Below are 12394 nucleotides of genomic sequence, written 5' to 3'. Positions count from 1 at the left end.
TCCCCGCGCAGACACGGTGCCCCGGTCCCCAGTGCCCGTGCTGCCCCGGGAGCGCTACGCTGCTCAGCCCCGGGCTGGGTGACCGAGGGGATGGGTACCGATGGGGGAGGCAGTGGCCTGGCTGCCAACCTCCTGGAGCAGCCGTGGTTCTGGGATGGGGGAGAACCGCGGAGTTGTCCCGGGGGGCTGTCGCTGATCTCCTTTGTCTGCATTTGCTGTTGTCTTGTACAAAATCCTACCTCGGTGAAATGGAAACAAATACCGGTCCTGTTTGCTGTACTTCTTTACTCTGTGTCTCCTTCCCCCTTGTGTGGTCGAGCAGCCGTGGTTCTGGGATGGGGGAGAACCGCGGAGTTGTCCCGGGGGGCTGTCGCTGATCTCCTTTGTCTGCATTTGCTGTTGTCTTGTACAAAATCCTACCTCGGTGAAATGGAAACAAATACCGGTCCTGTTTGCTGTACTTCTTTACTCTGTGTCTCCTTCCCCCTTGTGTGGTCTCTGGTTGTGCTGCTGCTCTAGGTTGTAAGCTCTCTGGGCAGGGACAGCGTTGTACCGTGTTTGTGAAGCACTGTATGCATTGCCATGGTGTATAAAAACATACCGTAATCACCATAAAATGCTTCCTCTGGATCCCTGTCACTGTCTAAGTCCCAGTGTAGTTACATAAAAGTAGAGTGGCTTCTGCCAGGATTCCTGTTAGTTTGGCTGTTTCCTTTTCCCAGGCCTTAAGGGTACTTGGATTTAATACTTGTTAACACTGATCAAGTGATAAAGCTGCTTGGCTACTTCCACCATTCCAGTTTATCCATAAATGGGAGGAGGCAGAGCCAGTGACCCTATCTGACAGCTCTTTTGAGTGATGGGTGATGAAAAACACTGGCAGGTCACTGGAGCTGGCATGTGCCATCCAAGCTGGGCAGGGCTCCGTGCCCAGCGCTGTCTCTGAATCCTGACATACATCACTTTGGGAGCTCTGGTCCCCGCAGTACACACCAGTTCACTCCAGCATGTGCTCTGTGTAATGTGCAGGACGCAGCAGCAGCTGCATGTGCAAGTGTAGCTTTAGTTTCAGGAGGAGGGACTAAACATCCTTCAGAGGCTCCCGCGCTCCTACCTTGCAGCCCCTCGGTCTCCAGGGTCACTGTACCCACTGGCTGACACGAGCCTGAGCTGCTGCTGCTGGCCCAGCTTACCTTGGCACCTTTGTGAAGTGACTGTAAGGGCATGGTGGGGTTGGAGTTCAGGAGGGAGTGTGAGATTGCACAACGCTCACCTGCTGAGGCCGTTAAAGGTCCCCAGTTGCATCCTGCGCTCTGCAGCAGGCACGGAACGTTACTTCCCTGCCCTAGAGCAGAGACCCAAACTCCAGGTGTCCACAGTGTTCCACACTTTCCCTTATGTACCCTGCCTGGAAGGATGGGAACATCTTCCAAGGGGCTGAAGGGGTCAAGTTCCTCAGTGCTGATCTCACAGCCGATGCTGTGGGCAGCTGAGCTACTGAGCACTCGCTCTTGACCACTGTTTGCTCCTGCCATTCTGTTCCACTGAAGTAGTCAGTGGGCTTTATGCACAGGAAGGGCAGGAAGGTAACTAAATCCAAGTGACTTAGCCCACAAAAATCCAGAGTTTTTATTGAAGAGCTCCTGTACGTGGCTCCTGCTGCCAGGTACTGTGGTGCTCAGGTGAAGAGCACGCTGTGCGCAGCATTGTGCTGCTGCCGCCCTGACTGTGCTGGTGTGTGCTGTCGGGTGTCTCCAAAGCCTGAATATAGTTAAGTGTCTGAGGTAGCTGGGAATTATGTAAAATGCCTTGTTTCCCCCCAGTTCATTGCCAGTGTGTTTTGGGCTGCCAGAGAAGAGCAATCTGCGGCACTGTTTCAGAAACTTCCCCAGGGGAAGAGTGGTGACTAAGAGAGGAAAAGCCTGGCTGTTTCTCTCCAGCTGGCAACATTAAATTATGATTAAGAGGAGCTTTATTGTTCCAACAGACCTTCTTTTGCATAACTGTTGTTATGCAGATGAAAAAGCAGCAAGGGCTGAAACAGCTGGCTGAGGCCCTGCTTGTGGGACTAGGACTAGGACATGTTGGCCTGGGACATGCAGAGGGTGATAATTCGGGAGCTCCCAACTCCCAGCCTGTGGTTTTCTGAACCACAGAAGTTGTTCCTGAGCCTCCAGGGCTATTTTATATAGCAGATTTTTTTTTTTTTAATTAAAGCCTTTTGTTGAAATGATGTGCAGTTATGTGTGTGTGAGTTGATTTAAACTGTCTCTGAGGATAACAGATCAGACATGGCCAGTGGTATTGGTGTAGCAGAAGGTGGCACATAATCACAGAGGAGTGTATGTTAATTTTTACAATCTGATGCTCCACTCTTTGGGGAGAGCTAACTGAAGAGGGAATATTTTGAATGCTGGCCTGAAGAACACCCTGGTTAACCCCATTTAACACTGAGCATTCCTCATAGCTAGTCGTGTCCAGGATAACAGGTGTTTTTCAGAACTGAGGTGCTGTTTGTGTGTTCTGGTTCAATTCCTGTTGTCAGAATAAGCTTGTACTGCTACACCTGAGTGCACCAAGCAGATCTGGGACCTTTCCTGCTGTAACACTGGATATTACTCTGTTTTTTCTAGTGTGGTTGCTGAGAAATGGCCAATGAGAATCACAGAAGCCCTGCGGAGGAAGCGTCTCTCATGAGTCACTCACCTGGCACCTCCAACCAGAGCCAGCCCAGCTCCCCCAAACCCATGCGCCTGGTACAGGACCTGCCAGGTACCGACTCTGCCTTTGGGAATTCTTCAGGGCCCTGGCAGCGAGGAGGGGGTGAAGCGAGGCTGGCGGGGAACGATGTGTGTTTCAGAGTGTGCTGTGACAGTGCTGGGCACCTGCAGGCCAGGGCTGTCATGCAGGATGCTCCTCTCCTGACTCTCACTGTCCTCAGATGAGCTGGTGCAGGCTGGCTGGGAGAAGTGCTGGAGCAAGCGGGAGAACCGCCCGTACTACTTCAACCGCTTCACGAACCAGTCTCTGTGGGAAATGCCTGTGCTGGGACAGCACGATGTCATCGTAAGTGCACACTCACTTTGGGGGGCTGTGCCAGGACTGGGGTGTTCATGGTCTGTAGACTTCAGATTACAGGTGTGGGAGAGTCTTCTGTGCCTTCAGAGCTCCTTGCTCAGTCCATTGTCTGGTGTGATTCTGGGGAAGTGTTCCTGTGTCAGGTGCCTGTCAGGTGATGCTGTTCCAGGCGTCATGCACCGCTCAAAGAACACTCAGCGTGGGGGATTTGTGATGAGTTTTTCTCATTAAAGTCTTAAAAAAAGGCATATAGGCACAGATCTAGAAGAGAATCTTTCAGCTTTGTGCAGGTGTCCTTATTTCCATCCACATGGGAGCCAGGAGCAGTGCAATGGGAAGTTAAGAGCTTTCCACTTTCGTTTGGGTCGCTGCAGTGGCAGCGGGGGAGCTGACGTGTGCTGTTGTTGTTTGGACTCTCATAGTCAGACCCTCTGGGACTGAATGCAGCTCCAATGCCACTGGAAGGTGGGGTGGCAGATGCTTCTGTGGAGAGCAAGCAGAGGAAGAGGAGGTTCTCCGAGGAGGTTCCACCAAGTGGCAACAGTGTGAAGAAGCCCAAGGTGGGTGTGGTGTTCTGAAACTAATGTGTGCAGCCTGAAACCAAAGGGGGCTCATGGGAGTCTCCCACGTGTGTTCTGGTGTGGGACTGTTTGGTTCATTGGGCTGCTACTCCTTTACCTGTCTCTCTGGTGTAGTAATTCATGTTTCACGCACACAGGCGGATGTCCCAGGGAACCCAGGTGCTCAGCCAGTCCCCAGCTCTCCCAGTATTCCAGGAACCTCTGTTTTGAAGGCATGGTGTGTTTCACCTGAAGACAAACAGCAGGCAGCTCTTCTACGACCAACTGAGTGAGTTGTATCCATTTGTCTTCTCTTCCTTTCTTAGCAGAGTGTTAGAGACACACAGGTTTCCAGATATCTTTGAGGAACCTGAGGATAAATCACTGCCAGGAGTCTTGATAATTTGGTTTCCTGGCTGGTGAAACAATCCGAAAAACATCTTTAGAATATTTGATAATTAGCCAATGATCTGGTTATCCTGATGACATTTGCTTCTGCCACAGAGTATACTGGGACCTGGATATTCAGACAAACGCCGTGATTAAGCAGAGAGCACCATCGGAAGTGCTTTCTCCACACCCTGAGGTGGAGCTGCTCAGGTCCCAGCTCATTCTCAAGCTGCGGCAGCATTACCGAGAGCTCTGCCAGCAGCGAGAAGGTGAGTTTCTGTTGGACTCCCTTGGTTTCCTTCTCAGTCCTGCAGTGCTGTGGTGATCTACCTTTTGTTTTATGCCTGTCTAGTCCTTGTGTTCTCTTTTTGTGATGGTTATACTCTGTGATGTTGTTGGTTAATTGACTAGGCAGAACTTCGTGTGATGATCCTTATGAGAGCTACTGGGCATTTCTGTGTTGTATTGATTAGACCCTTCTTCTGTACGTCTTCAGGGATTGACCCCCCGAGGGAGTCATTCAATCGCTGGATGTTGGAGAGGAAGGTGGTTGATAAAGGGACAGATCCTCTTTTACCGAGTGACTGCGAGCCAGTAGTGTCTCCTTCCATGTTCAGAGAGATCATGAATGACATTCCCATCAGGTACTGTTCACAGACAGGATACCTTGCTGGGATGGTTCTGGGTCAGTCTGGTGTGGTGATTTACCTGCCATGGTTCTGCTGCAGTGCTTCCCTTTGGCTAATGAAGTGATTGGATGCTGGTGAAGGAAAGCTGGGGAGCTGAACCTGGCCTCCACGCCTTTGTGATACTCATGCATATGAATTTAACTTCAGGTTATCCAGAATCAAGTTCCGGGAGGAAGCCAAGAGGCTGCTCTTCAAGTATGCTGAGGCTGCGAAACGACTGATTGAATCCAGGTGGGAGCTCCTCTCGCAGTGCTGTCACGTTCAGAAAAGACAAAAGGGCTATAGGGGCTGCTCATCCTGCCTTATCCAGCACTGGTCATAATGTTATTGAGGAAAAGAAAAGTTAGGAACATACAGAAGAAAAACAGTGGTGCTGGAGCCATCTTTTGATAGTGACATTACTGTAAAATATAATACTGGGAGGCTGAATGTGTGTGGAGACAATGAAGTACTGGGTATGGAATGTCTTCTGTTATCCCTGAGATAAAATCAGGAGTGCTTGGGCACTCACTGTTGTTGCAAAGCAATGAGCTTAGAGTGGTATTTTGTGTACAAGGTAGGGTTTTTCTGACCAGTTCTGGAGACAGAACTGGGGAAGATTGTGGGGTGAACCTTGTGGGGAAAAGGAAAAGCTTGTAAACAGGGTAGTTTTCTCAGAGTCACAAGCCCCTAGCAGTACTTGAAAGTTACAGGCAATATCAAAATGGTCCATTGCCGTGACAGATAAAGGCTTTGTGGGCCTCTCCTGTTGCAGAGAGGACAGCAGCCAGCTACACCAAGTTTTGGAGAGAGCGTGGCAGTCCATAGTCATGCAAACGTCTGGAAGCACTTTCCAGGGAACTGGAGGGGAGTGACAGGGATGGGCCTTGAGGAAGTATCAGTGTCTACATTCCCCACTGACAAAACTTTGGAGGGGGTGGAATATCTTGCTGTGCAGCCGTGAGTTAAATTTTGCCTCTCTGTTTTTGCAGGAGTGCTTCCCCAGACAGCAGAAAGGTGGTGAAGTGGAATGTGGAGGACACCTTCAGCTGGCTGCGACGGGACCATTCTGCCTCCAAGGAGGACTACATGGTCAGTGTCCCGCTGATACGGGGCTGGGCACAGGGAGCTGGGGAGGAGACACGTGGGGACAGGTACAGGTCCTTCTGGAGACGGCTGCCATTGCTTCCTCTCGCTGTGTGCCATGGGAGAGCAGCCTGGAGACACTGAGCACGCCTGGAGAGCCAGTGGTGGCCGTGTGAGAGACTCTGGTTCTCTGTTTCCCCAGGACCGCCTGGAGCACTTACGCAAACAGTGTGGGCCCCATGTGTCTGCTGCAGCCAAGGACTCTGTCGAAGGCATCTGCAGTAAAATTTACTACATATCCCTGGAATATGTCAAGCGCATCCGGGAGAAGCATCTTGCCATACTCAAAGAGAACAATATCTCTGGTACGCAGCCATCTTTGAAGAGCTATAGAGCTACAGCACTGCAGTTAAAGGCTCCGTGCTCTGGACTGTCCCTGTTCAGAGAGTGTTACCTGTTGGGAGGATAGCTCTGTCTCGAAAAGTCAGAAAGTCTGTGTTTCAAAGTAAGAAGCAGCCGGTCCAGCATAGGCCTCAGCTGTCAGTCACAGTGTCTGTGCAGTGAGAGGCTGTTTTCCATCAGGTGCTGTGCCCAGCTGTAACATCAAATACTATAAATAATGTGATTTGCCAGGATGACGTAGCTTGTTAGGAGCAGGTCACACCGAGCAGGGCATTTGTTAATCTCTCTGAACCCTGCTTTTTTGCTCTGCTGTTTCATGAATTCTTGGGGACAGCTGACACCCCCTTAGTAATGCTGAGTGTTCTCCCTTTATTCTCATTTGCCACATTTCTTGTGTTCTGAGCACCTTTCTGCACCCTTCTGCCTCCCAGTTTCTCACTGTGCACCCTTTCCTGGCAGAGAGTTCACGTTCCTTGATCTTTTTTGTGTTTTTTCTTCCTAGTTCACATCTGTACATCTGCCTCTAGTCACCTTTTCCTTCCTCTGTGGAGTCTGCTTCTTTCATTACCACTGTCTGTAGTCCTTTTCCATTTTGGGTCCTGCCTCTCTTCGGACTCCTTTCAGGTCCCAATGTCTGCCTTTTGCCATTGTATTTGATGCTTGTCTTCCAACCCCACTAAGTCAGGGATTCCTTACAGCTAATCTGTGAGCTCTCCCTGAAGCCGAGGCGATGAATAACCACAAGGTGGAGGGAGATTCCTTTGCCTCCTGCATTTGGCAGCCTGGGAATTTTTATTGTGCTTTGGATGAGTTTGGGGCAAACTGAAATAAGAAACAGTAGCAACAAAAAGAGTGTTTGGAAGATGCCTCAGGATGCTGGGCTGGCTGTGTGCTGTCTGCAGTTCTGCTGGGTTAGAGGTGGAGAAATGCTTTCAAGTGGGTCCTCTCTGTGCTCTGGCAGTTGGAGATGGAATTAATTTGGGGAATCAGCTTTGAACCTAGGTAGCTGCCTACGAAATCTGTGAGGGACCACCATGGTGGTTTTTTGGGTGGACCACCCTGCTCTTCAGCCTTGTTTGGGTCACTGTGTCTTTTGAGGTGGACTGCAGAGTGGTCCTGAATACCCTTGGCTTCTCACAGGCTGCCTTTCTGTTCATTCTCCATAGCTGAGGTAGAAGCTCCTGAGGTCCAGGACAGGCTGGGGGACTGCTACCCTGTGAGACTGGCCATCCCCTCCCCGCCACTCCCCAGCGTGGAGATGCACATGGAGAACAACGTGGCATGTGTGCGGTACAAGGGGGAGATGGTCAAAGTGAGCCGCAACTACTTCAGCAAGCTGGTAAGGGCTGGGCACTGAGGCCACTGCCCCTCAGGGCAGGGTCATCTCCATGTGCTCTGAGGGCAGGGCTGGGCAGAGGATGGCCAACTGACCCTGCAGGGCTGTCAGACGCTGCCATGGGCATGAGGACATGTACTCTCACCTTAGCTGGGATCAGGCTCTGCTGGGAGTATTTCCCAGGTTTTGGGTGTGTGCTCTGAATAAGTGTGCTGCCAGAACATTGTACTCAAACCAAGGCAACCCTTGCTGAGAGACACATGCTGCTGTGCTGGTTCATTCATTTCATGATAGTGACAAGCTGGTGGCTCATGCAGTGACAGCAGATGTGCTGACAACTCCCTGCAGAGCCCACCTGCTCCTCAGCTTCCCTCTCCCTGTCACAATGTGTGTGTATCACCGTGGCTCGGCTGTTCCTGGTGTCTTCCATATCTGGGCTTTCTCTTCCAGTGGCTTCTCTATCGGTACAGCTGCATCGATGACTCGGGCTTTGAAAAGTTCCTGCCCAGGGTTTGGTGCCTTCTCCGTCGATACCAGGTACGGTCTCACCACAGCTGTACCTTAGAAAGCGTTGGCAGCACTGGGAACTTTTCTTTGCTCTGGGAAAGGGCCACGGCCTTGGAGGCCTGGAGCAACACAGGGTTTAGACTGGATCTGTAGTCTGCTTATGCTATGCTGAGGTAGGACTGTGTTCTGGGGAGCAGTTGTGGTCTTGACATGAGACCTCAGTGTGGGTAAAGATTTTTGTGAAGGAAACCTTCAGTAGCTCTTGACTCTGAGGGGCAGCTAAAGGCTCACTTGGGTACAAGAGAAAGCTGATGGTTTTGTGGGGTCAGAGTTGGATAAAATCTCTAAAGAGCATTCTTGGGTACATGCAGGGACCTATATCAATTTGAGAAAGGACAAGGGGGCCCTGCATACCTACAGGAGTGGGTGCATGGACATGTGGCCCTGGGTCTGTGGTCAGTGAAGGGAGCAGCAGGAACAGCAAGAGCAGGCATGGCTCACCAGGGTTTGCTCTCCTCAGATGATGTTCGGTGTGGGGCTGTACGAAGGGACTGGTCTGCAAGGGGCACTTCCCGTGCACATCTTTGAAGCCCTCCACAAGCTCTTTGGAGTGAGTTTTGAATGCTTTGCCTCGCCCCTGAATTGCTATTTTAAACAGTACTGTTCAGCCTTCTTGGACACAGACGGGTATTTTGGATCCAGGGGGTGAGTATTATGTTCCCTTGCTCTGTGTGGGTGTGGGTGCATGCCCGTGAGATGACTCAGGATGAGCTGATGGGGATCTTTGCCTCTTTCTCCAGCCCATGCCTGGATTTCTTCCCTATAAGCGGCTCTTTTGAGGCAAATCCTCCATTCTGTGAGGAGCTGATGGATGCCATGGTCTCTCACTTTGAGGTATGTCTGCTCACCAGTGGGGTTGTTTGGGATGGAGCTCTGCCATCCATCCTCTGCTCCCCACCACTCCTGCGCCCTGAGGGCAGGGGCAGAGGACAGTGACAGCTGGGCACTGCTCTTGAAGCAGCATTTCCTTTCTGTAGGACTCATTAAACACATCATTGCTCAGCCAGTGCTGAGGTTGTTCCTTTTCTTCTTGCACTAGAAACTGCTGGAGAGCTCCAGCGAGCCGCTCTCCTTCATTGTCTTCATCCCCGAGTGGCGGGACCCCCCCACGCCAGCCCTGACCCGCATGGAGCAGAGCAAGTTCAAGCGACACCAGCTCATCCTGCCGGCCTTCGATCATGAGTACCGCAGCGGGTCCCAGCACGTCTGCAAAAAGTAGGCTTTGTTCTCAGATCCTTCTGGGAACACGGCTCTGAAGCTGTGTGACAGAAATATCCTCTCCCAAGCTGAAAACAGTGGGAAGGAGGGAGCAGTCAAGGACAAGCACAGTGCATCATCACCCTGGGTGTTTAGGATGGGCAGACAGCATGGTGAATCCAATGTCTGTTTAATGACTGCTAACTTTAGCTTGTGAGAGGTGTATGCCTTGGGCAGGAGTCCAGCTGGAGCAGGTCACACCTGTGGCGCTGATCCGTGCCTCTGCCAGCCCTCAGGCCTGGTAGCTGCCTGTGCTGCAGCAGCTGGATGTCACGGGGAGAGCAGAGGCAAGGGGCAGCGGGGACTTGATCCCCAGCGGGGCCGGCTGGCCTCTGCTCTGCTGCTGAGGCAACAAGTTAGAGCAACAGCTTGTTTAAGCAACAGGTGCCTGAACACTGAAGTTTTCACCTGCTTAGGACTGATGCCTCCCTGTGCTGAGTCCGCTCTGCAGGGACAGCAAGGTTCCAGCACATGCGTGTACTGGTAGAGGGTGATGGGGCTCTGCAGCATCAGTGCTTCTTCCCTCTGTGAAAGCTCAGGAGCCTCTACTGTACTCAGAACTGCCTGAGGCTGCACTGTGCCTCCCTTCTCAAAATAATGAGAGAAAGGACAGGACAAATGCTTGACCTAGTGATGGCAGGAAGAGGAGGAGCAGGTGTCGATGGCTTTGGGCAGGGGCCCGGGGAGGTGCTGATGCCTGTGCTCTTCCCTTGCAGGGAGGAGATGTACTACAAGGCTGTGCACAACACAGCCGTTCTCTTCCTGCAGAACAGCGCCGGCTTTGCCAAGTGGGAGCCCACGCCGGAGCGGTTGCAGGAGCTCGTTGCAGCCTACAAGCATTCAGGCCGGACCCTCAGCTCCTCGTCTTCCTCCTCCTCATCCTCATCCTCCTCCTCCTCCTCCACAGCGGACAAAGAGAGGGAGCTGGGCCGAGACCAGAGCAGCAGCCGAGAGACTAATCCCAACTAAGGCAGAGGTGCGAGGCAGCAGGGGAGGTGCCGGTGGCCCCGGGGGAGGCTGGCCGGGGCAGCAGAGACTGCTGGCTGCACAGCACCGGCCCAGGACTCCTGTGCAGCAGCTCCATGGCACCTGCTCTCCTCTGCGAACTGCACGCCAGCCCCCAGGAGCCGGGAGCGCCCGGCAGCCGGTGGGAGAGGAGGCTCAGCCGTGGCCCTCACCAGGGGCAAGGGAGCCCAGTGTGGCGCGGCAGGAGGAGCCGGCAGCTCCGCAACGCCGGAGTGCCAAGGGAAGGGGCAGCCAGAGCTGGGACGCGCGCGGGCAGAAGGACGGCGGAACAGATGGAGGGATGGATGGCAAGCGCGAATGCTGGGCGCTGAGCGCCGCGGCCGCCGGGGCCCCGGCAGGAGAGGGACGGGCAGAGCCCGGGGGCTCCTGCGGCCGGACTGGCCCCAGCACAGCTCCGTGTCCATAGTGTAAATAGTTCTGTCTGTGGCGCCCACGCTCCCGTGGGGCTGCTCCCATCGCATCTGTGTTTCTTTCTCACGTGTGAGTCCCGTGTTCGCTGACATTGTGTCCCAGAGAGGGGAGGAGCAGAGGAGAAGAGTTTCTTTGGTGTGTAAAGATGTCTTTGCAGCTGTTTTGTAGTCGTCGTGGTTTTTATGCGGAGCCTCCGGGCTTTATTTAACCTCCTTGGGTTTTGTTTTGTAAGGATTAATTTAACACAGCTAACCATTTTATTACTTTTATCAAGAAGAGCAAAGTCTATTTTTGATTTCTGTTTCCTAGTTCTTAGGAACATTAAAACCAGCATACAGCTCTGCTTGTGTCCATAACTTTCCTTCTTTGGTGTCTGGGGTCTGTGTTCACCCCTGTCTGGTCTCTGCCTGGGTGGACGGCAGAAAAATGTTGCTGTTTGGTTTTTCAGAATGATCTGGCATCTGCCCCCTTCCAGGCAGTCCTGCCCTCCTGCTGAGTTTTGTTTGAGCCCCTGAAGCAGCCTGACCACCCCCCTGCTCCAGTGAGGTTTTGGTGCTCTCCCATTGGAGAAGTGCAGGGAAGTGCAGTGCCTTTGGACTCCTTGGGGTGCCACAGCACTGCTGGTGCTGGACCATTGTCAGTGCCACAGTAGCACCGGTGCTGCAGCAGTGCTGGTGCCAGTGCCACAGCAGTGACAGTGCCACTCCGAGGCGGGCAGGAATTGCCCAGCCCCAGATGCTGCTGGCTCCCAGAGGTTTCACAGCTCTCCAGAGATGCTTTCAGTGGGGCAAGGAGATCGTTAATGTCCTTTAAGTCAGGGCAATTGGGAATGTCAGCTGTGAAAGTGGCAGTTTGTAAAGCCCTTTTTTCCCCTTTTAATCATTGTTTTTGAGCCAAGACTGCCTGCTCCCGAGGCACAGGTGAGCAGAGATGTGCTGATGCTGGGAGTGTCCCTAACCCATCCTTGGTCAGTCAGTGCACATGAGCCCTTTGCCTGCTCTGCTCCCTCAGGTGAGGGGCAGTTACCTGGTTAAGTATCCAGTGGCCGTGGTCTTACAGGGGACATGTAAACGACATCAGTGGCCAGAAGCCCGGTGACATGGGCTGCTTTTGGAGTCTCCTTTATCCTAACAGAGCAAGAAATGGTGGACAGGGCGTATCAAGTTGACACTGGGGGCATTTCAAGGGCAGATAACCAGGACTAGGTCAAGCTGTGCAAGGGGCTGTGGTGTGAGAGGCAGCTGTGGAAGTAGTGGGTGGTATGGGCAGGACTGGGTGGAAAGAGGCACACCAGGAGCTGGAGCCCTCACATAAAAGCTCCATCAGACTGTACCAAACCTGGACGATTTGAACTAAAGCCTTCACTACCGTTGTCCCTGTGGTGGGCAGTGCTGCTTCTCTCTTGTCTGGGGGGAAGGAGGGGGTCCCTGAGTGCTTTTGTCCCCCTGGGGCTGTTGTAAACGCTCTGTGAGGGCAGCAGCTGGGGGTGGATTTGACCAGCCTTGGGAGGCACAACCTACAGCGTGGGAAGTGCAGGGGGCTTGGCTGTACCCAGCCTGAACCTGTCAAGTGCTGTGTCCCCCAAGTGCCCTCGGCTCGGCTCCCCGGGAATG

At 52.9% G+C, this 12394-nt stretch overlaps 1 protein-coding gene across 1 annotated transcript in view; it reads left to right on the top strand.

Moving 5' to 3' along the window:
• PCIF1 (PDX1 C-terminal inhibiting factor 1) overlaps positions 1–11124 on the top strand; it is a 21504-nt gene extending 10380 nt beyond the window's left edge. Inside the window, exons 3-17 of the mRNA XM_008634027.2 lie at positions 2634–2772; positions 2942–3066; positions 3501–3638; positions 3797–3927; positions 4143–4297; positions 4525–4672; positions 4865–4948; positions 5689–5788; positions 5985–6147; positions 7351–7523; positions 7971–8057; positions 8548–8732; positions 8828–8921; positions 9127–9302; positions 10061–11124. Of these exons, the coding sequence (XP_008632249.1) occupies positions 2649–2772; positions 2942–3066; positions 3501–3638; positions 3797–3927; positions 4143–4297; positions 4525–4672; positions 4865–4948; positions 5689–5788; positions 5985–6147; positions 7351–7523; positions 7971–8057; positions 8548–8732; positions 8828–8921; positions 9127–9302; positions 10061–10313 (2136 nt within the window). The 5' untranslated portion in view covers positions 2634–2648 and the 3' untranslated portion in view covers positions 10314–11124. The remainder of the gene's footprint in view (positions 1–2633; positions 2773–2941; positions 3067–3500; positions 3639–3796; positions 3928–4142; positions 4298–4524; positions 4673–4864; positions 4949–5688; positions 5789–5984; positions 6148–7350; positions 7524–7970; positions 8058–8547; positions 8733–8827; positions 8922–9126; positions 9303–10060) is intronic.
• Positions 11125–12394: the final 1270 nt, after the last annotated feature.

This window comes from Corvus brachyrhynchos, unplaced genomic scaffold (genome assembly GCF_000691975.1).
Source record: "Corvus brachyrhynchos isolate BGI_N302 unplaced genomic scaffold, ASM69197v1 scaffold10, whole genome shotgun sequence".
Classification (NCBI taxonomy): domain Eukaryota; kingdom Metazoa; phylum Chordata; class Aves; order Passeriformes; family Corvidae; genus Corvus; species Corvus brachyrhynchos.
This window is presented reverse-complemented; position numbering and strand designations above follow the sequence as displayed.